The following is a 22,878-nucleotide window of genomic DNA, read 5'->3' as shown; positions in this document are numbered from 1 at the left end:
ATTTGGCCCTGCGGGTGCTGCCCTCCATTGGGGCCCATGCAATGGGGGGGGTCTTTCAGCCCAATCCAGGGTGCGCTGGAGCTCAACGGCCCCTTCCACCTCTCCATCGCCCTGATGAGGCAGCACCCCATTGTCCCCCCGCACCACCGTCCCCCTGCACTGCTGTCCCCCCCCAAGCACCCTTGGGTGCAGCGAGCAGCACGGGAAGGTCTTTCCACCCTGGTGGCTTCCCCTCCTAATGCCTTAATCCTCCCCTGATCCGCGGTGCCCCTGGGGCAGCCGGTCCCGCTGACCTTGCAGGCGCTGGCCCCAGGGAAGGGACTCGGCGGCACCGGGCACTGTGGAGCACGGGCTGCCACAGCCACCCACCCATGGCCTCCTTCTTCACGGCCGCCCTGAAGAGCTTTCGGAGGGGTGAGGAGGAGCCGCCCAAGGGGTCCCCCAAGGATGGCAAGGTGGCCACGCTGCCCAACGGCATGGCCCGCGAGGAGTTTGAGGAGTACCAGCAGCAGCTGCTGGAGGAGAAGTAAGGTTTCGCCGGCGCTGGGGGGTCATTGGGGTCCACCAGACACCAGGACTGGGGTCCTACCCGCCGTGGGCTGTCCCCAGGGTGGGACAGGGATAGGGACGCAGCCGGGGCAGGGGACAGGGGCAAAGCGGGTGCCCTTTGGTGCAGGACGGGAGGTCCCTGTGGGTGCTGGCACGGGGCAGGGACAGTGGCTCGGTGCACCGTAGGTGACAAGGGGCACCCCTGGGCGTCAGCGCCCTAGAGCGGTGGGTGTCTGGTGCCAGCCCAGCGCCCGTGGAGCTGAGGGACGACAGGGGCCAGCACGGGATTGCGTTACGGTCCCACCTCCCTGGGTCGGGGTGCTGTGGGGACCCGGTGGCCCAGCATCAGGGAGCTGAGAGGCCACAGGAGGAGCAAGTCCCTCCAACGGGCACCTTCGCTGAGCATCCCTGCTGGGGTTGGAGGGGTAGGATGTGGCCCCTGCCCCCAGGTCCCCATTGCAACCTTCTTGTGGACATTTGCACCCCCTTCTTCTCCTGCCTAAGCCCGGGGCTGGCACAGCCGTGCTGCTGCCAGAGGACTGGGGCGATGCCAGGGGTGGGGGGCAGTTCTGGCAGGGGGCTTGGTGAGGTGGGGGGGTGACAGTGTGGGTGCCCGCTGCTGCAGGATGGAGCGGGACAAGGCCTTCGTGCGGAGGAAGGCAGAACGGGCCACTGTACGGATGCACCTGCGGGACAAGTACCACCTGGCCCAGGTAAGGACCAGCCCGCCTGTGGTGGGACCTCGGGGGTCTTCCCCCAGCTCCTCCAGCCCCCGGGACAGCCCCAGGCCAGGCGGCTGCCAGGTCTCCCCCGGGAGGGGAGAGGATTCCTGAAGAGGGCAGCAAACGGCCGCTGTCTCCATCCGTCCTGTCCGTCCACGTGTCCGTCCAGCCGTCCGAATGTGGAACCGGGCAATGCCAGCGTCCCCCTGGCATCCCCAACACTCCCACAGCGCCCAGCTGGCCCTGAGGGACCTGCTGACCCCCTGACCCCCACCCCCACGGCTGGTGGGCGCCTGGTGGGTAACCCCGATGCCATCTCCCATCTGTGCGCAGGACGAGCGGGATGATGCTCAACTGCACATCGCCGGCGGCGCGGTGGAGCTGCCGCAGGAGCTGGCCGCCATGGTGCACAGCGAGGAGGAAGAGGAGGAGGATGGCGGTGCCGGGGCTTTTGCCTTCCTGACAAAGCTGCGGGAGGTTGACCTGCCGGCGCTGCGGGACCGCGCGTTGGGCAGCGTGGACGAGGTGAAGGAGAAGTGCACCCTGATGTAGCATCGCTGCCCACCCTGCCGGTGGGTAACACTGACAGCGGTGGTGCTCAGCCCCTGCTGCCCGCCCTGGGAGTGATGGGATGCGGGTGGGGGTCCCAATATACACACTGAAGGGTGGGAATTCCTCCCCAAAATCATTCCCTGTTGCTTTTCTGGGGTGCTCTGGGTGGGTGCTGGGATGCAGGACACCTGGGTCCCCTCTAGCTGTGTTGGCCAAGCCCATCCCTGCAATGCCCCTGGTGTGAGCCCCTGGATGGGGCCAGTGGTGGTCCCTGATGCTCCATCACCCGCAGGAACCAGCCCAGGAGCCTCACACACCATTTGGCTCAATAAACATGGCTTTTACTGGCACCAGTCTGGTTTTCCTGCCGTACCCCTTGCCTGCACGAACCCTGTCCTGGGCGGGAGGAGGACACGATGACACCGCTGCAGCAGAACTGCCCCAAGTGCCCCCAAGCCAGCACCCAGCCCATTACGCTCAGCTGCCAGATCCATCCCCCCATTCTGCAGCATCCCCCAGGCACGGCTGCACCCCAGTGGTGCACGGAAGCCAGCGGGACCCAGGGCCCCCCCCTCGGGACATTCCTTGGGGGTAAGCACTGGCAGGGGTCGTGGTAGCATTAAACCTACCCTCAAGCATCCCCCTGCCACAGGGTCCCTTTGGCCGGGGCCGGGGTGCCCAGACCTCTTGCCCCTTCGGGGACTTGCTCCCTTCTCCTGGGTGTTCGGCAGTGGCACTGGCTTAAAAGCCGCCACGCCGGAAGGCTGGGGGCTGCTGAGATCACTAATACCTGCCTATTTTAGCGAGGTTTAATCTGCCTGAGTAGCCTGTCCCCGAGGACTAAGCTAGCTGAACCTTTGTAAAATGTACCGCCAGCGCTGGCCCCAACGGCACGTCCCCGCTGGAGCAGGAGCCGCCGGGGGAGTCACGCTGTGTTTGCATGAAAGAAAGGACGCGCTGAGCCCCCTCCGTCCTCCCCACGCTGGGGCCATCTGCTCCGGAAAGGCCAGCGGGGACAGCCCTGCCCTGGGCTGCCTACGACTGCGGCAGCGGGGCTGGGAGGGAGCGACCGAATCCAGCGCAGGTGTGGTGGGAGTTGTGCCACGGAGTTCACTCATCGCTGTCACAAGAGCCACAGGTCTCAGCCACCCTGGCCGGAGCACCCAGAGCTGTAGGAACTCCAGCAAGAAAGTCCCTGGGTGCATGAGGTGCTCGGTTCTCCCCGGGCACCCACCCCTCCAGGTACCAGTCAAGGGGCTGGTGACTGCTGGAGCATCCCAGGGAGTGTGTGACAGGCACATCAGGGCTGGATCCCTGGGACCCTCCTCGTGGTTGGTGGCCCTGCTGTCCCCACTGTTCCTGCCGTTGCTACCATTCCTGCTCGCCAGCCTTTCTTCAGAACTTGCAAAATCTCCCATTTAGGCTCAAAAATTCACCTGTGCTGCACGGGATGGGGCCGTCCATGTCCCCACCGGTTCCCCGGCCAGGTCCCTGATGGGGCGGCAGCAGCCGTGGCACCCGGCACAGCCCCGTTCCCACCCCACGTTCTCACTCTCCCCAGGGCTGGGGCTCGAGGCTGAGTGCCAGCGGCCAGGATGGTGGCACCGAAGTCCCCAACGTGCCCTGTCACGGTGGGTTCCTCCATCTCCGCTCTGTACCGGGGCCTCATCCCACCCTGACAGGCAGTCCTGCTCCCAGTACTCCCAGTGGGGCTGCGCAGGAGCTCCCAGTGCTGGCTGGGATTCGGGTCAGGACCCTCCACCAGGTCTCCTTAGCTAATCGTCCTGCCCCCCCCGCTGCCACCTGCCTCCCACTCAGCACCCTTTTGGGTCACCCCTGCTGCCTCCCCGCCTGCCCAAGGCCTCTTAATGAACTAAAAAAGTGATAAATCCTCGGCCGAGCTGGTCACGTGAGGCCGGTGGCCCCCGGCCGCCCCCCGGTCCGACCCCCGCCTCCGGCCCCACCGCCCCGGTAAGCTGACGCAGCGTCTCTAAGCGTTAGCAGCTTTGCCCGCTAATAGGATTAGGGAGGTTTAAAACTGTCATTTGAGTGAACTAAACCCCCTGATACTCTGCATTGCACCTTCTTAACCAATTTGCCTTCAATTAGGGTAATTGGGAAACTAGCAAAGAAGTATAGCATTAATATTTTAAAGTGATGAAGCGATTACGGGCCTTGGACGAGGAAGCAAATCAATTTGCTATCTGCTCCTAAAAGGCAATTATAATCATTTGGCAAATAAGCCTGCTGGCCTCCCCCCTCCCCGTGCGAGCCAACACCTTAAGGCGGCCAGCGGGGCCGGCGCCACGCACACTGCCCGGTGGGCAGCGCCAAAGCCAGGCAGCTGGGCAGCCCCCCGCTCCTAAAACCAGCCCTGGCACCCCAGGGACCACAGGTCCTGGCATGGCGGCATCTCTCTGCGCCCACCGGGGCTGGGGGGGCACCCTGGGGGAAGCCACCGGAGCAGGGGACCCAGATCTGGCACCCACCGAGGTGGTCGGCGTGGGCACGAGCGCTGGCCCCCCGGTGAGTGGGAGCAGCAGGTCCAGGTGCCTGTTTGCATCCCCGTCCCCACGTGTCATCCCTGCGCCTGGGGATGTCCCCAAACCGCCCCCGAAGGCAGCACCTCCTTGCACACCCCTGCTGCAAGCGGGGCTGTGTGGCGTGGGGGGTGTCACCCCAGCCCCAGGGGCATGTCACGCCATCCCCGGTGCGGGGTCACGCCATCCTTGGGGTGGTGGCACGCTGTCCCCTGGGTGGTAGCATGCCATCCCCAAAACAGCGTCACTCTGTCCCCAGAGCAGTGTCAGATGGGGCAGGCGAAGCTGCACAGCCCGGCTGGGAGGGACGCCGAGATGGCCTCCGGGCCCAAACTGGGGTGCAGAGGTGGCTGCGGGGTCCCACCGGCAGCAGTTCTGTTGGGGAGGGCACAGACCTGTGTGGGGCCAGCAGCCATCTGGCACGGGGTCAGGGGGGCGGGGGGCCAAAAACCCCACACTGACATTTGCCACCCGAAAGGGGAACCATGGCGAGGAGAGGAAGGGAGTGGGAGGAAGCCGAGACGGTGGCTGGGGGTGGCAGAGTTTGCAGGTGGCAGGAAGAGGCTTTTGGGAGAAAGCAAAAGTAAACCGAAAAAGAAAAGGGCAAAACCTGCCTGGCAGGATGGGGGGGGGGTGTCCGGTCAGCACTGAGCACACCCCAACCGGAGCACCCCAGGACCCCCATCGTGATGTTCCCGTTGCCCACTGAGCTGGGATCCCCGGGGCGGCAGTGGGATGGGGGAGGAGAGGGATGGTGTTTCTGCCCCCCAGCCCGGCTGCCTCTGCCCCACACCCCCACGGCGAGGGCCTGTGGGCAGCCCCCAGGGATGGTCCCCACGGCTGGACCCTATAGCTGGTCCCCACAGCGTGTCCCCTCGCCCAGTCCCCGTGCTCAGTCCCATGTCCGTGAATTATCCCCACGCCTGGTGCCGTGGACGGTGCCCAATGCCTGCAACCCACGGCTGGTCCCCACACTTGGTCCCCATGCCTGGTCCCTACCCCTGGTCCCCACGGCTCTTCCCCACGCCTGGTGTCCACACCAGGTCCCCAAGGCTGTTCAGGGTGCCTGGTCCCTACGCCTGGTCCTCCCACCCGGTCCCCACACCCAGACGCCATAGCAGGTCCCCAGACCCCAAACCCGGTCCCCACACTTCATCCCCACAGCTGGACCCCATGCCTGGTCCTCATCTCTGTCCCCACACCCAGTGCCCGTCGCCGGCTGTCACACCTCTCCCCATCCCCGGTCCCCGTCCCCGCTCCCCACATGGGCAGGGCTCTGCAGGCAGCATCACCGGGAGCCCACGGGGCCACACATGCCGTCACCAGGGCCACCCCCAAGCTCATCATCCCCATCCCAGGGCGGGGGGAACACGACACCCACCACCGCAGCATCCCCATCCCGCCGAGACTTGGGGCGCCTGCCCTGGACCCCATTCCCGGGGCAGAGCCTCGGCGGCCGAAGGAAATCCTCCCCCCTCCCCCCCACCACCCCGGCCTTTCTTCTCCGCTCCCCCTGTTCCTAATTCTTTTTCCTCGCCCGTAATGAGGGGATTACAAGGCAAACTCCAGCAGGACGCCTTTGTGGGGAGACAATCTGAGTGGGGAAGGCAGTTCGGGGCTTTGTCCGCCGCCGCCCCCCCGGACCCGCGCTGGGGGGACATTTAGAGCAATTACTTGTCCAGAAAGTAACTGTCAATCATTCTTAAAGGGGAAGGCCTCCAATTAATAACCTCGTCTTAATCCTTTGGACTCATTTCCAATCTGCGGTGCCTTGGTGACATCTGCAACACTAAATAAAGATTCTCCCGAGCCTTAGCGCGGCGGTTCTGTGACAAATAAGAAGACTAGAGGCAACTTTGGCTGCCAAAGCTGCGAGATTGGTGAGGTTGAGCCGCTTGTTTGGTTCCCAGGAGGGACCGGCAAAGTTAAATACTCCTGGAAAAGCCGAGTTGGGCCCAGCAGGTAACGCCGTTTTATTCCGATTCGGGAGGAAGCGCCGGGGAAAGGTGCTGAAAAAGGGAGCGGGTGTCCCCAGGGTGCGCCTGGGGCTGGGGCCGGGGTTGGCACCCTTCCCTGGGGGCTCGGGAGTGGGTGCTGGCCGCCCGTCAGCATCACTCGCACCGATTTACACCCAGGGCCGGAGGGCAGGAGCCACCCACACTCCCCACCGCCCACGCCGGCCACTGCAAACAGCCCGTCCCAGGCGGCCTGAGCCCGGGCGGCCAAATTCTGCACCCAGACGGGCTTTGGAAAGCCAAAAAATGGGACCTGGAGAAAGCTGGGGCTGTCCCCAGGCTGTCCCCGCTGCTGGGGGAGGCCACTTGTCCTCACTGATGCTCTGCTGCTTTCCAGCACCGGGGAAGCAATTTTTTTACCCATTTCAACCAGGGCTTGATGCTGTTTCTGATGCCTTTTTGGGTGTCTTTAATAACAGGCGCCCCCTCTCCCCCGGCTGGCAGCCCCTGCAGGAAAACCACGGGTTGGGGCATCGAGCAGATGGGGGGAAAAAACCCCTCCCAAGGCTTCAGGTCCTTGTGGTTCCCAGCACAATTTTAAAGCTTAAGGGCTTAAGCCCAAAAATTGCCGCCGGGATGACGGTAGCCACAGGAAAATGTCCGACGGGAGCAGGGAGGCGGCTTTCGCTGCCGTACCCGCTCAGCGCTGCCCGTTTTTAGGCAGGATTGCCGAAACGCCGGCGGTGAAGGCTCGGGGGTGCTGGGGCCAGTCCCTGGAAGATGGGGACTATGGGGTGGCTGATGTCGATGTCCCCCAGCCCGACCTCGCCGGGGTCCCCCCTTTCCACGCCCAGGGACATCCGTGACCCCGGCCAGGACGAGGCAGAGTGTGTGTGGGGGGGAATGGGGGGACGAGATCCCGGCCCTCGCAACCCCATCCTGCAGGGTCCGGTGCTGCCGTCCTGCTGCCGGGTCACTTCTGCTTGGTTATTTTGCTGTTCTTCGTTTCATTCCTGCTCCCGTGCCAGGGTTTGCTCTGCTTCCCGGGGGTTTTTTAGCCTCCTTTGCTTTCAGAGGGGGTCAGGCTGGGGGGACGACGGGGGCTGCCCCCAGCTCTGGCCCTGACCTCCATCACCGCAGCTCGTCCCTGTCCCCCCCCATTGCTCCACCTCTTCTCTCCTCCCGCTTGCCCCATCTTGTCCCCAACCCCCCCCCCGCCCCGAAGGCCTGTCTCAGCCGTCCCCCCCAGTGCCCATCTGCCCCAGATGCCCCCAATCCCCCCCCCGGCCCCAGGTCCCCCCCCATTGCCCTGTGGGGCCGCTGAACATGGCTGGGCAGGGCAGGCAGGGGACCCTGATGGGGTGCTGGGTCCCCCGGGAGGTCCGTGCCCCAGGCGGGGGCTCTGGGTGCTCACCCCTGTTATAAATTTTGACCACAACAGATTACAACCCAATTGTAATTTATTGATTATAGCAAGTAGAATATGAGCAAAAACAGCGCTGGACGGCAGGGGAGTCTGCGCTCCGCCAACTGCCGTGAAAAATAGTTTAAACAGTCCCTTCTTATACATCTTTACTTCCGTGCTCGTGAAGTAGTGGAGATACTCTGCACATGCTTCAGTTGTTGATAGGAGTTCGTTTTCTGCCTCCTGGGGTCGTTGAGGAGATAAGAAGTCTTCCTCCCTGGAACATCTGGCGGTTATCTTATCCTTTACGGTTCGACCTTTGCATTGGGCTTAACATAAATCTTAATAAACAATACCATACTCCATAGTTTCTCACACCCCCTCTCCCCTCTCCTTGCAGGTGCAGAGCTGCGCAAATGAGAAGCGGGTGAGTGAGAGCGGGATGGTGGCGGCGGACCCCCATCCCCTCCCTGTGTCCCCAGCCCCGGGACACGCCGCGATGCTCGCACGGCGACAACGGGGCCCCTGCTCCCCCCAGCACCCACTCACCCCTGCCTCAGGGCACCCCAGGGTGCAGCACCCAGCACCCCTGCCCCGGCTGGCGGCTCCCCCTGGGGCACCCCGAGACTGCGGCCCCCCCCTGCAGCAGCAGGGCCAGACCCGGAGCCGGCCAGAGCCCCCGGGGGCTACAGCACACCCCACGAGGGGCTGTGGGGCGTCTTGGGGGGCCAGCAGCTCCCAAAGCCGCACACGCTGCGGGCACAGCGCTGCACGTGCACGGCATGCGCTGCGCGCGGGCCCTGCGCCTGCACTGCACACGCTGCGCGTGCAACGCACACCGCGAACGCCGCGTGCTGCACACGCTGCACGCGCGGCCCCTGGGCACGCGCTGCCTGCGTCGTACATGCCGCACCCGCCGCACCGCACATGCAGCCTGCACGCGTCGCACACGCAGAGCACCTGCTCTCAGCGCGCTGCAGGGGCGCTGGGCACGCGCTGCACGTGTTGGGTGCGCTGCACATGCTGTACAGATAGACACTGCACACCTGCACACGCAGCGTGCTCTGCACTGCATGGCATGCGCTGCACGCTCCGCACATGCCTCCGCTGCACGCGCTGTGTGCACTGCACACAAAGGCACCATACGCGCTGTGCAAACACTGCACGCACACTGCACGCGCTGCATGCCCACAGCTACTGCGCGCGGATTCACGCTGCGCCCCCACGCTGGGCACGCCCCGCACACGTCGCACACACTGCACTCCTTGCACACACACTGAGCTGTGCACACTGCACACGCACTGCGTGCGCTGCGCACATGCGCTGTGCCCTGCATGCTGCAGGCGCAGGCGTTGCATTGTGCACGCTGCATACACGGCACACGGACACTGCACCCCGGGCACTGCGCGCTGCACCCGCACTGCGCACACTGCACGCGATGGACATGCGGCACGAACTGCCTCACACGTGCACACCCACGCTTCACACGTTCCACCCCCTCGCCCAGTCCACTGCATGCACGCACCCCCACGCCCCACCGCGCGCACCCCGAGCCCCCCACCCTGCCCGCGCAGGCAGGCTGCACCCTGCGCGCATCCCCGCGCGCGCACAGACGCACGCCTGCTGCAGACGCGCTGCTCACACCCGCGCTGCCCACTGCACAGACACCCCACGTGTGCACAGCCTGAGCAACACTCGACACCCACCCTTGGCATGGTCCCTCTCGGGACCCCCATTTATTCCCTCCAAGAATTAATTGATGGTCCCTTTCCCTCCCCACACCCATTTGGGCATTAGGTGAATTTTTGCCGGCGGGTCTGCCTTCCCCTTGGCTGAAGTGCCCCAGGATTACGGCTTTCTGCCCCATTTTCATGTTTGCCTACATCCTCGCGGTAGAGGAAGACCCTTAATCCCCAGCAAATACTACGGGAAGATTTCAGATGCTGGATAAAAAGCTTAAAGATGAAACGTTGCAAGGGTTGAAAATGCTTATAAGCATGCAGAAAAAAGGTTATTAGCCGGGGGATGGCGCCGGGTCGCTCCGGCCACAGTTGGGGATCAACATTGAGTCCTCCAGCATTTCGGGGCCAGACTGGTAGCCCGTGGGGAAGAGGGGCTGGAGGAGAGGAGCTGGGCTGGAAGGAGAGAGCTGACCCAGGCTTGGTGCCCTCCACACCAGGGCAGGGGGGAGGTCGGGTCAGGTCTCAGTGACGGCGCTTTCCTAAAATCCTCCACTTTGGGTGAAATTTGACTTTTAGCTTCGGGTGGGTGCATTGGCCTGGTCGCATCTCACAGTGGAGCCAAGCACAGGGTGACCAGGGCACCCGTCCCCAGGACCCCAGGTCAGTCCCAGGGACACCGCGGCCCCGGGATAACACTGCGGCAGAAGAGAGGATTACGCCTTTGCGTAACCTGTTTCTGGGGCCGCCCCATCCTCCCATCCGTCCATCCACTTGTCTGTCCGTCCCCGGGCTGGGGTTGCGTGGAGGGGGGGTGGTCCGATGTCCCCGTGCCCCGGCTAACCCCTGCGGTCCCCTCGCAGGCGCCGTCATGTTCCTGAATAAGTGCGAGGGGGACCTGGGTGAGCTGCGGAAGCCGGGAGACGGCGAGGGCACCCCGCCATCCGCCGTCGAGGAGGAGCAGCCCAAGAAGAAGCACCGGAGGAACCGTACCACCTTCACCACCTACCAGCTCCACGAGCTGGAGCGCGCCTTCGAGAAGTCCCACTACCCCGACGTCTACAGCCGCGAGGAGCTGGCCATGAAGGTCAACCTGCCGGAGGTCCGCGTGCAGGTAGGGAGGATGCCCGCTGGCCCCAGCACCCCGGACCTGTCCCCTGGGCAGTGGCAGAGGGACCATCCCCGTGCTGGAGAGCTTTGCTCTGCTCCCAGCTCCGCCGCCGCTGCCTTGCTCTGTGCCTCAGTTTCCCCATTGCTCGAGACGGGAACAGCATCTCCACAGAGCCGGCTGCTCCTGCCAAAACCAGAGAAGGAATTTAATGGCTGAGCCTCGTTCTGCCACGAGGTCCCAGTTCGGTCCACGTGCCAGAGGGTCCATTTGGGCAGGGAGATGGTTTTTAGAGAATTTTTTTGCCCTGCTGGTGGCAGTTGCTTCCATCCCTCCAGCTGATTCTGCGGGAAAGCAGCCAAACCTCAGCCGCTCATGATCACTTCCAGGTCTTTGGGGCTGGGGAAGCACAAGATCCTCATGGATTTAGGGGTTTTAGGCTTGTTGGAGTGGGTGGTTCTGGGGTGGTGGCAGGGCTGGGGACATTTCACTCCCTGAGCTGCAGGAGAAGACTCCGTTGGGGGAAGATGCAGCCTGGGGAAGAGCCTGGGTCCTGCCAGTCTGCTCCCCACCACCCCTGGGATTGACAGGGTGAGACCAGGGAGAGGGAGGGGGTCAGGTAGTTGAAGAAGCAACAAACCCACTGTGAAGCAAAGCAGTAATCCCCTTACAAATGAACCAAGTTTCCCAGGCCTCAGCCCCAGTCCAAGACAATGCGGTCTTTTTCAAGGGGAGTCCAGTCCAGACCATAGGGACACCTCTGCCGAGCTCTCTGATTCAGTTTCACAGAATCATAGAATCATTTAGGTTGGAAAAGACCTTTAAGATCATCAAAACCAACTGTTAGCTTAGCACTGCCAAGTCCACTACAAAACCATGTCCCTAAGCACCACATCTACATGTCTTTTAAACACCTCCAGGGATGGTGACTCAACCACTTCCCTGGGCAGCCTGTTCCAATGCTCCACAACCCTTTTGGTGAAGAAATTTTTCCTAATGTCCAATCTAAACCTCCCCTGGCACAACTTGAGGCCTTTTCGTCTTGTCCTATCGCTTGTTACCAAGGAAAAGAGACCAACCCCCACCTCGCTACAACCTCCTTTCAGGTAGTTGTAGAGCACAATAAGGTCTCCCCTCAGCCTCCTTTTCTCCAGACTAAACCACCCCAGTTCCCTCAGCCGCTCCTCACAGGACTTGTTCTCTAGACCCTTCACCGGCTTTTTTGCTCTTCTTTGGATACGAAGTTTGCACCAGTATAGCCCAGTGCCCACCAACAACTGTGACCAGCCCATGGGAGACATCCCCTTTGCAGTCCAGCCATTCATCTTTACTGCCCTTCGCATCACGCAGCAGATGGCCCGTGCCATGTGCTGCTGGGGGCTCTGGGGACACGGGGACCAGCGCTCTAATGAGCAGCTCCTGCACGGCGAGACATCACCGCTGGCCTCGGCTCACCGGTCCCTCTCGTTCCTGCTGGGTTTTGGTGCAAGCATGGCAGTTTGGCTTCTAAAAGCTTTTACTGAGGGGCTTTTCAAAGCCAGATAACATTATACTGAGGACTGTATGGGTGTTTGCAGAGCCGGGGTGTGCGTTCCTGTGGAGCAGCGAGGGCAGGGGCTGCATGGTGACGCCTCTCACTTTCCATACCTCAGAGATGCCCTCAGTCTCTGGAATTTGTGGGACAGGCTTGGCAGAGGTGCACAATGTGCTGGGGATTGCTGGAGCCCTGTGGGGCACCTCGCGTGGGACTCAACACACAGGGCACCCCGCGTGGGATGGGATACCCCATATGGGACACCCTACCTGGCGCGCTTCATGTGGGGCACCCCGCGTGGGACACAGCACAATGGGGGACCCCATGTGGGCACAGCACGTGGGGCACACTGCGAGGGACCGGCCGGGCACGGTGGGGCTCACCCTGGCTCTCACCTCGCAGGTCTGGTTCCAGAACCGACGAGCCAAGTGGAGGCGGCAGGAGAAGATGGAGGCCAGCTCCATGAAGCTCCACGACACCCCCGTGCTCTCCTTCAACCGGCCCCCCATGACCCCCAACGTGGGGCCCATGACCAACTCCCTCCCGCTCGACCCATGGCTGACGTCCCCCATCTCCAGCGCCACCACGGTCCACAGCATCCCCGGCTTCATGGGAGCCCCCCAGGCCCTGCAGCCCCCCTACGGCGGGCACTCCTTCCTCAACACCCCCCCACCGATGGCGCAGGGCATGCAGCCCATGGCCCCCACGCCCTACCAGTGCGGCACCACCTTTGTGGACAAGTACCCGCTGGAGGAGGTGGACCAGAGGAGCTCCAGCATCGCCTCGCTCCGCATGAAAGCCAAGGAGCACATTCAGACCATTGACAAGACCTGGCAGCCCATTTGATGAACGCTCCCCTCCGGCCCCTGCGGTCCCCGGCTCCTGCCCCCGGCATCAGCTCAACCCCGGGGCGGGAGTTGGGGGGTGACGGTGGGATGCTCAGCAGGACCAAAGCCGGCGCAGGGCAGGGCTGCCGGGCTGCGTCTTCCCCCTGCCGAGCCAGCGCATCGGTGGCAGGGGAACGAGCCGGGGTGCTGGCGGGACCCCGCCGCAGGGGAGCACCCTGGCAGCCACCCACGGCCCCTCTGCCTTGCCGAGGCACCGGCCCCGGGCTGAGGAATCTGGCCAAGGCTCTGGCATCCTACCAGGCCACCCACCACCCCCGGTCGGACACCTCCTTTCCCCACGCCCCTTCCCTTTCCCATTATTATTAATTTTTTTTTTTTTTTTTTTTTTAATGCTGCAGATTTAAACAAAACCAAACAGAAAAGCTCTAGTTTCGTAGGGAGTACTTGGGGGGATTTTTTTTTTTTTTTTTTTTAGCCGCGTCAGGGCATGACGCTTGTTGTGCCGGTAAGATGTGCCGGCACCGAGAAGACAGTTGTATCGTGAGTAAAGAGATAAGCTGAACGGCTGCCGCATGCTGGAGTCGGGCGCTACCGGGGCCCTGCCCGCCGTGCCGCTCGTTAGCGTGCTGAGGCTGCGGACCCTCCGCCGGGAAGCAGCTTTCTGGGGGGGGATACAGCATCATCGTCCCCGGGCACCCTCCCATCCCACTCCTGACCGTTGCGTGCGGGACTGGGGCCGCATCCAGGCACGGGTGATCTGATCCAGCCCCAGCTGCGGGCTGGGACTGGCTTTGTGCTTCACCACGTCCTCGGTGGCTCGTCAAGGGGCATCTGCTCAGCCATCCCTCGGGGTCTGCGCCCGCCGCCCGCCTGCCCTAATTGCTCCCCAGCGGTGCCCGCCCGGCCACATGTTGGCGGCGCAAAGCTGCCGTAATTGTGCTGGCGGGAGGGTGGGCGGCAGCGGAACCCCTGCGGCCCCCCGGCCGGTGAGAGGAGGGGGTCAGCTGGGAGCCCTGGGGTCCTTGCGGAGGGTGGGGGGGGGGTGGTGGGTTGCACCAAAGCTCAGTTTACCCCTTGCCGGCGGTTCCTGCCGGGTGGGAGCGGGGTGACGGTGGCAAGGTGCCACATCCCTGGGGGTCCCCAGTGTGGCTCTGCAGCCCCGGGGGGAACCTGCCCACCCACCCGCCGGGGTTTGGGGCAAAGCCAGCGTCACTGGCACCCTCACCGTGACCGTGAGGGCCAGCACAGCCCCGGCAGAGATGGCTGAGCCCGCGGTGGCTTTGAGATGCTGAAGCACGGCTGGGAAAGTGAGAGACGGGGTTTTGGCCCTGGGTGAGCAGGTACCCTGGGTCCCTGGGGTACCCTGGGTCCCTGGGGAAGCGAGGCGAGCGCCGACCTTCCCCCCACCAAAACGAGATGTTTCCCCAGAAAATCCTCCTGCTTCGGACCCGATGACAGCCACACAGAGGGGCTTTGCTGAGGCAGCCCCATCCCCACCGTGTGCCCACCTCCCCGCACGGGCCAGACCCCGCTCAGCGCCAGCACCCCTGGCCGCAGCCCCCCCCCCCCCACCCAGGGGGTCTCACCCCAGTCCAACGGGCCCGGGGCCAGACTCTGACATCCCCACAGCCAGGTCAGGCAGGACCAGCCAGGATGCCACGGGGCCAGGCGAGGCACTGACCCCAGTGAGACCCTTCTCCTTGTCCCCCGTCCCCCGGCTGCTGCTGCTCGTCTGCTTCGTTAGTGACAATTAAACCTTTAACAACCCATTAAATGCATAATCGATGCTCCCCCGGCTCCCCAGCCCGGCTAATGGGCCGAGGCCGAGGTGAAGCGGGCCCCGGCAGAGGCGTGCTCCGGCAGGGAGATAATGAAGCAACGGCCGCGGAAGTAATGGGGTTTGATCCGGGGGAAGGGACGCGCTCAATGGGGGCTGCGCTTTTCACATGACATAATTGCCGAGGCTGGCGCCAGCCCGGGGCACCCCTCGGCCTCCCAAGCGCCAACAAAAGCCGGCTGGCGCAGAGAGCGGGAGGCTCGGCACCCCCCGACCCGTTTGATCGGAGCCTAATTGGGGCGAGGGTGCTCCCCCTCCGGTCTCGCAACCGCCACCCAAAAGACGGGGCGCGGAGAGGTCCCGGGATGAGGATGCGTCTCCCTGGGGTTGGGGGGGTTACGCGAATTATTTAAATGAGCTAATTTGCATGGCGTGGCACCGGTGCGCCCCAGGGCGTTGTGGCGGGGGATGTTGGGGTACCCTTGCAGAAGGGGGTGGGTGCCCCTTCCCTCCCACGGGTGCCCTGGTGCCACACTGTCCCTAGTGCAGAAACAGGCAATATTTCTGGCCCAAAAAATGTCATTTAAATGCAGGAAAGCCGTAGGAGCTCCGAGCCGCCTGCCCTTCCTTCTTTATTGGTGCTTTCCCCAGTTGGGGAGACCCAGTGGAGCACGCCCCACACCATTTGCAGCCGCCGACACATGGGGCCACATTTGGGAACAATCCAAGCAAAAAGGCATTTTTTTCCCCCCCTAGATCCCAATCCTATCCTGAAATTGCTCACTGCCCAGACAGGGCTGGCACAGTCCTGCACCTTGGGTTGTACTGGGAGGACTGGGAGCGCTGGGGGCACCGAGGAGTTCTCCCAGCCCCTCGTGGCAGAGCAGGAGCCCTCCTGCTCCCACCCCCTCTAATCGCCTCCCGCGGGATTTGCCCCCTAATCTGCTTATTTCTCTCTATTTCTCCTAGACCTGAACGAACCCAACCCAGCCCCGGTGTGACGCATCACACCAGCTGAGCTGTGGGGTCTGGGCACTCTGCCCCCAACCGGGCTGCCAGGGGGGTGTCCTGGCAGGTGGAGCTGGCACTGACTTGGGATATGGGACTGGCACTGCCGTGCCAGGGGACGTGGGGCTGGCTGTACCCTGCTTACGGGTCTGGCACTGCCCAGGGACATGAGGCTGGCAGTGTCCTGGCACGTGGCGGTGGCACTGTCCCGGCACACGGGGCTGCGCTGCCGTGCCAGGGGACGTGGGGCTGGCAGCGCTATGCCAGGGGACGTGGGGCTGGCACTGCCTGTACCCGTGGTGGCAGTGCTCGGTACACAGGGCAGCACCGAGCTGCAGTCCCCTGCACCGGGGGTCCCAGCCGTGCCACACAGTGAGCCCCACACCCTCTGGCACAGGCCAGGATGGGACTCGTGCCCTCCCGGCCCCTGCCTCCGCGCACGTCACCTCCGTCCCCTCCAGCCTCTGGCCCCCCGGCAGGACAGACGTGGCCCCAGGGAACCGCAGTGACAAGGGGGGGCCGCGCTGTCCCCCTACAGGGTGTGGGAGCCGGGGACCTCCGGGCTCAGGTTCTCCTCGGGGGTGTTGACCCAGGAGCTCCCCGCTGTCCCCCAGCTCCCAGGGGGAGAGGCGGAGAGGGGGCTGCCGGGTGGGGAGGAGGAGGCCGCCAGCCGCAGGTTGAGCTTGGCAATGAGCGGCTTCCCCACGCTCACCGTCTGCCTCTCCTCCACGAAGTCGTCCATGCCACGGTAGCGGTACTGCAGGCAGACGGTGAACGCCAGCTCCCGCTGCGGGGGCACCAGCGGTGTGAGCACCCATCCTGGGCCACGGCCGGAGCCGTGCTGTCCTCCTGGCACCGACCGCCCGCTCAGCGCGGCTCTTACCCGCAGTTTCTGCAAGCCGCAGAGCCGGCTGTAGAGGCAGCAGGAGGGACAGCCGAGGCTCCAGGTGGGCGCCAGCGGGCTGCCCACCTCCTCCGGGCTCTCCTTGTTGGTGCACTTGAGGTCCACGTCCAACTCCTGCCGTGGATGCATCCAGCCATGGAAACCACCATGGGTGCCCCCACCCTATTCCCCAGCATCGCCCCGGCGTGGGCTTCGGCAACCCGCTCCCACCTCGGGTATGTCGGTGAGCTTGGCCTCACACTTGGCGATATCCTCGGGGGTGGCCACCACGCGGGTGTAGATGATCATGATGTTGGAGAACTCGGCGGCGAAGCCCAGCTGGACAGTGACGCCACAGTCAAAGCGGAGGTGCCGGCTCTCCGGCAGGACTGGGGAGGGGACAGAGAGCGCAGGGCTGGGACCTGCAGGTGCTCGGGGCGGGAGCTGCACCCACAGGTGAGGTGACCGCTGGGGTCACCCCGGAGCGAGGACGCTGCCATGATGCTCCTGCCACTGGGCTGGTGGCTCTGTGCTGGCGGTTTCTCTTCTCCAGGCTGGGAGAAACCCAGCAGGTGCTGCCCACCACCTCTCCCTGCCACTCAGCGCTGTCCCCCCACCCCGCTCTGGGTGGGGCGACTGCCCCGCGACTCTCACCGTGAGCCTTGGCCCACTGCAGGTTCCTGGCAGAGGACTCATCCCGGCCCGGGGGGCGGATGGGGTCCGTCAAAGCTCGTCTCTCCGAGAGGTTGCTGCGGAGCTCCAGCGCCTGCCGGCCCCTCGTGATCTCCAGCGTGCCCATGTCTGCGGGGGGCAAAGGGGGGGGCAGTGGAGGCCACCAGGGGTGTTGCTGTCTCCCGCTGCTCCCCACTCACCCTCGGCCACCTTGTCCAGCAGCACTGTGATCTTCTCATCCTCCAGTAGCCAGCGCTTGAGGAAGGTGACAAAGATGCCATTGGAGAATTCACCCTGGCTCAGCTCGTAGGCTTCGGCATCTGCGCACCTGCGGGGATGGGGCAGCGGTCGGCTCCATCGTGGGCTCCGTCACTCCCCCAGGAACTAGCTCCCACTGGGACAACAGCCCCGGGGAAGCCAGACCTGGGCACCCACAGCTCTACCCACTCCCACCGACCCATCCAGCCACTGTTCTGGGGAGAGGTGGGAGCCACAGCCTGGATGCTTAAAGCATCGTCAGCCCAAATGCCTGTGCTCTGGAGGAGCCTCGGGGCTTAATCCCCCTGGGTGCTGCCTGAAGCAGAGCAGAGCTGTGGGCATGTCCCTGCCCTGTAAGGGACTGCGAGCTGCCAATCGCCCGCCACCTCCAGCATCGACCGGAGGGAGCGACACCAATACATGGTGGGGCGAAAGATGCAGGTGCAAACAGGATTGAGCCCTGGCCCCGCTCTGAGCCAGGGAGGGACACTCAGCCCCGCTGCCCATGCCAGGAGGTGGAGGAGAGCGGACCCACGTGGCGTAGCCGAAGACGATGTTGGCCGTGACCTGCAGCGCCCCAACTTGTGGGATGATGTCGTCGTTGAGGTTCCTGCGAGAGAAGCGCTGCTGGGCACGGGCAGGATGTGCCGCCCCGTCAAAACCCACCCCAAGGCACCCCAGACCGCGGGGGCTGCCCCATGCCCCTCTGCCCACCCATCATGACATTTGCTGGCTCAGCTGGGGGCAGTGATGCTTTGGGGCATCCAGACAAAGCCAACGGGTTTGGATGGGACCCTGGGGATGCCCCACTCCACGCCCCCGGGAACCGGCACCCACGAGCACCCCTGTGCCGGGACCTCCCGGTGTGGCAGCTTGTCCCCAGGCTGGTGGCCAGGGCAGGGTCACCTCTTGCGGCACATGTCGAGCAGGAAGATGTTGAGGCCGGTGCGGCGCTGCTGCATGCTCTGCAGCACACGCTGCACGCACAGGCAGTGGGCTGAGGTGTAGGAGCTGGGCGCGTCGATGGGCACCATGAAGCTGTTGCCAAAATTTTCATAGCCGTGCCCGGCATAGTAGAGCAAACCTGCCGGGAGGGGCGGAGGGTGGGTGACATCCCTTGACCTGCCAGTGCCCGCTTCTTGCCCGGCCACCCCCCAAGACCCCGCCAGCGCAAAACCACCCGGTTCCCCCCCTTGGCTGGAGCCGCCCCGGCAGGGGCTGCCGCACCGTAGACGCCCTTGTCGAGGAGGAGGAGGAACTCATTGACAGCCATCTGCATCTCAGACTTGCGCAGGTCCAGCAGCGAGACCACCTTGAAGTCGAGCTGGCGGAGGAGGGCGCTGAGGGTGTGCACGTCCACCATGGGAGCCTTCAGCTGCTTGTGGTGCAGGTAGTGCATGTTGCCGATCAGCAGGGCCACTTTGTCGGTGGCTGCCGGGATGGGAGAAGGAGGCGCTGGGGACGGCGTGGGACGCTCCTGCTGTCCCTGCTACCTTCAGCCCACAGAGGTGACACCCAGTTGTGGCTGGTGTCACTGTCCCCGAGTACCAGGGTGCCCCATGGGTCGAGCGGAGCCTCGTGGGGTGACACTGGGGACGGTCACAACCCCACATGGCCACCAACCCCTCCTGGGCAGGCTCTTACCATACAGCTGGCCAGGACTGCCACGCTCCGGGGAGCCTGGAAAGAGAGAAATACCGTGCCACGGCCCCACAGTGCCTGGGGAGCGCAGCGGGCAGAGCGGCGGGGACCTGCCCGCTCTGCACCCACCTACCTCCGTCCCCCTCCTGCCAGGAGCCTCCAGAGGCGAAGAGCCGCGGGCCTGCGGCAAAGAGGGGAGTCAGGGAGCCCCATGCGCAGCAGCATCTCCCAGCACAGGCTGGAGCCCCCCAAAACCGCGGGGCAGCCACAGGAGGGCTTTGGGCAGGGGGGCAGAGCGGAGCCAGAACACCCCACGTGGGGTGAGGGGGCCACGGAGGTTTGTCCAGGGCCCTCACCGATCTCCACGTCCACTTCCCGGCTCCAGATCTCGTGGAAGAGGTTGAACACACGGCAGGAGTAGCTGCCCCGCTCGGCCGTCGTCACCAGCTTCACCTGCCGGCAGGACAGAGCGGGCGGCTGGGGCGGTGTGCCGTGCTGCGCCGTGCTGCGCCATGCCGTGCCGTGCCGTGCCATGCCGTGCCGTACAAGGGTTCCCACCATAATACCTGGAGCTGGGGTGCCTGCGCACCCTCCACGGGGCGCCGGTTCCTGAACCACTGATACTGGGGCGGGGGGTTGCCGATGGCTGTGCACTCCAGAGCCAGCGTGTCCCCTTCGGCCAGGCAGCACGGCCGCGGCTGCCGCAGGATCTGCAGCCCTGCCATGGTCGGGCAGTAACCGCTGGCTGGGGAGGGGATGGGGTGGAAAATCTGGCACCCAGCCACAGCAGGGCTCTGCAGAGCTGTTCCTGGGTCCCATTCCCTCACCCGCAGGCCCTGGCACCCACGGGTGGCATGAGCCAGCAGGCACGAGGAAGACACAGGGCATTCGGCTCCTCCGTGGGCACCGTCACCCCAGCAAGCCCAGAGACCCTCACGGCTGAGCCGGGGAGCAACGTGGCAAGCGATGCCCTGCGGGAGCCACCCCAATCCCGATGGCGAGCGGTGCCCCACGGGTGCCAGCCCAGGGACGCAGATCTCTGGGCCCACCTGAGCTGGGGCTGCTGCTCTTCTCCACCTGGACATGGGCCCACCTGGAGAAGGCGAAGGTGGCCCCGCAGTTCACCCGGCAGATGTACCACTCGGGCTGGCCCGGCGGGGTGGCCGTGTCAATCACCAGCTCCGGGGCCGTGGCTCCGGGCACCTACGAGACAGGAGGGGGCCAAGGAGTCGGGGGCTCCCACCCACCCGTCTGGGTGCCCTCGCCATGGACAGGCCCTGGGGGCCCTGCTTGACGTGGCGCAGCGGGACCTCACCTCCCGCTTCCCACAGAACCACTGGTACACGAGCCCCGGCGGGCCGGTCGCCCAGCAGGTCAGGGACACTCGTGTCCCCTTCGCCACCACCTGCGACTCCGGCTGCACCGTGATGCGGATCATGTCCTGGACTGCGGGAGAGGAGAGACCGGCCTGGGCTGGCTGAGACCCCTGTCCTGCACCATCCCAGAACATCCAGTCCCGTCCTGTCCTCTCCCATCATACTTTGTCCCACCCCCATCCACAATAGCCTGTCCTCTCCCATCCCATCCCACCCTATCCTACCCCACCCTGTCCCATCCCACCCCTCTGTCCTGCCCCAACCATCTCATCCTACCTTGTCCCATTCACTGCCATCCCACCCGATCTCATCCTGTTCCATCTTACCCCACCCCACTGCAGTTTGCTCCACCCGACCCCATCCCATCTTGTCCCACCATACCCTGTCCCATCCCATCCCACCCTGTTTCATCCCATCCCTTCCTGTCCCATCACAACATGTCTAATCCTGTCCTGTCCCATCCCACCCCATCTGGTCCCATTAGTCTGTTCCACCACACCCTGTTGCCCACCCTCCCCATCCCATCACACCACATCCCATCCTATCTCCCCTTACTGCGTCCATCCCATCCCCACCAGGGCCCCGCTATCCAGAGCAAGACCACCAGCACAAAGAGCTGCTCCTCATCGCCCTGTGCGTTCCTTCTGCTGAGCCCCTATCCCCCGGTGCCCCTCTCCAGGCCCCGTGGGACCCCACCGTCCACCCCTACCGGCGCTGCTGAGGACCTGGCAGGCTTGTGTGTGCCCCATCCTCTCCAGGCAGCCCAGCAAGTACTTGAGGGTGCAGTCGCGCTCAGCCAGCAGCTGCAGGAGGCACTGTGTGGGGCTGCCGCGGGGCTCCAGCACCTTCAGCGAGCATGTCTCCAGCTCCTCCGCGCTGCAAGGCGCCCACCGGCACTCAGCGCTGCAGCCCACCCCCCTCCCATGGAGGAAGGGGACCCCTGCCAGGGGACTCGGCAGTGCCCCCAGCCCAGGCTGCGGCCACGATGGGGTGGCTGGGGACCTGCGTGCCCCTCGCTCAGCCCGTGGCAGGGCTGTGCCCATGTGCATTTTGTGACCCCATTGGGGACAGACCCCTGGAGATGCCCCCCTACCTGCACTTGAAGCGTTTCTCCACCCCGGCCACCTCGGCCAGCTTGCGCCAGCCCCGGCCAGCATTATCCAGGAGCTCACAGAGCCGGGCCACCACCTCCTCGCCCAGCGAGCTGATGGGCATGCTCCAGTCCCCCATCCTGTCCCAGCCCCGCCACCACCTGCCTGGGGACACAGAGGGGACGAGCTGTCAGTGGGTGATGGGGTGACAGGGCGCCTGTGCCCCACCGGACACCGCCGGGTGCTGCTCCGGCCGGGTCCAGGGTGGCTTGGGAGGGAGAGCACAAGCATGAGCTTGCCAGCGTCAGGTCACTTCCCAGCAGGAGCCCGGGAGGGTTTTAGCCTCCCCAGGGAGGTGCTTGGAACTGGCAGGACAGCGCTGCTGGATCCGGCTACCAGAAGCGAGCCAGGAATGCCACAAGTTCCCCCTCCGCGCCTGGAGACCAAGAGCCGTCACAGCAGCACAGGAGAACTCGTTCACCCCCCCAGCCTCAGGCAAGAACCAGGGGCCACGTTAGTCTGGCGTCGGGACAGAGACCTTCACAGGATGGGGTCCAAGGAACTGGAAAGAGGGGATGGCCCCTGTCACCCTCCCCATCCCTTCGGGGGACACAGAGAATGGGGCCCATCATGGAGGGCTGAGCCCGGGGACCTCTCTCCTTCTGGCAGAGACCCCAGTCGGATGGCAGCAGCCCCCTCACCGTCACCAGGCCTCTCGGTGGTGGCTCCGGAGCCAGCATGAGCCCTGCCGGGGCACCACAAGGAGCCCACAGAGGGGGTTAGGGGAGGGTACATGGGGGTCCTGGGACTGGAACCCACCTCAGCTGTCCTTGACCCTGGCAAAGGCTTCAGCAGCGAGGGGAGCGTGGCATGAATCACGCTGGATGGGGGCAGCACCCAGAAACGGGCTCCCTCCTCCTCCCCTCAGGTCCCTCCCCACCGACCCACCCCAGATTGGCGCTTGTCCCCAGGACCAAGCTGTCCATGGCAGCTGGGTGACACTCGCCCGAGCAGGGGGGCTCTGAGACAAAGCGCAGGGACTCGGGTCCCCCTTTTGTTCACCTGCTGCTGGATTTGGCGGGGCTGGACATGGTGGGGGGTGGCGAGGGGAGGGCAAGCTGCAGGAGGGGCATGGTGGGGACAGGGCACTCACCACTGGATACGGCCCGGCCTGAGCCCTGTCAGCTCCAAGGGTGCGCACTGAGCCCCACGCAGAGGAAACGAGGGTTCAACCTAAAATCTCCCCCAGCCCCCCCGAGCTGCAGCACGACACTTCTGCT

The 22,878-nt window shown here is 64.6% G+C and overlaps 3 protein-coding genes across 3 annotated transcripts; 2 read left to right on the top strand and 1 right to left on the bottom strand.

The window, feature by feature from the left end:
• Positions 1–270: 270 nt before the first annotated feature.
• On the top strand, positions 271–1,823 carry LOC142035413 (complexin-3-like). The gene is made up of 3 exons (XM_075037501.1): positions 271–526; positions 1,175–1,262; positions 1,605–1,823. Exons 1-3 carry the CDS (start codon positions 372–374, stop codon positions 1,821–1,823), a joined length of 462 nt encoding a protein of 153 aa, XP_074893602.1. The 5' UTR covers positions 271–371.
• Positions 1,824–10,273: 8,450 nt separating this feature from the next.
• Positions 10,274–13,594, top strand: RAX2 (retina and anterior neural fold homeobox 2). Its single transcript, XM_075037499.1, has 2 exons — positions 10,274–10,516; positions 12,447–13,594. Exons 1-2 carry the CDS (start codon positions 10,274–10,276, stop codon positions 12,888–12,890), a joined length of 687 nt encoding a protein of 228 aa, XP_074893600.1. The 3' UTR covers positions 12,891–13,594.
• Positions 13,595–15,288: 1,694 nt separating this feature from the next.
• LOC142035411 (mucosa-associated lymphoid tissue lymphoma translocation protein 1-like) lies at positions 15,289–22,787 on the bottom strand. Its single transcript, XM_075037498.1, has 17 exons — positions 22,752–22,787; positions 21,601–21,763; positions 21,217–21,383; positions 20,447–20,577; positions 20,181–20,334; positions 19,698–19,876; positions 19,488–19,584; positions 19,265–19,312; positions 19,135–19,170; positions 18,718–18,921; positions 18,397–18,574; positions 18,026–18,100; positions 17,433–17,560; positions 17,215–17,361; positions 16,792–16,949; positions 16,561–16,695; positions 15,289–16,464 (listed from the first exon to the last, which is right to left on the bottom strand). The coding sequence occupies exons 2-17, from the start codon at positions 21,735–21,737 to the stop codon at positions 16,210–16,212; spliced, it is 2,229 nt and encodes a 742-aa protein (XP_074893599.1). The 5' UTR covers positions 21,738–21,763; positions 22,752–22,787; the 3' UTR covers positions 15,289–16,209.
• Between the last annotated feature and the right edge of the window lie 91 nt (positions 22,788–22,878).

This window comes from Buteo buteo, chromosome 10 (assembly GCF_964188355.1).
Source record: "Buteo buteo chromosome 10, bButBut1.hap1.1, whole genome shotgun sequence".
In the NCBI taxonomy this organism is placed as follows: domain Eukaryota; kingdom Metazoa; phylum Chordata; class Aves; order Accipitriformes; family Accipitridae; genus Buteo; species Buteo buteo.
This window is presented reverse-complemented; position numbering and strand designations above follow the sequence as displayed.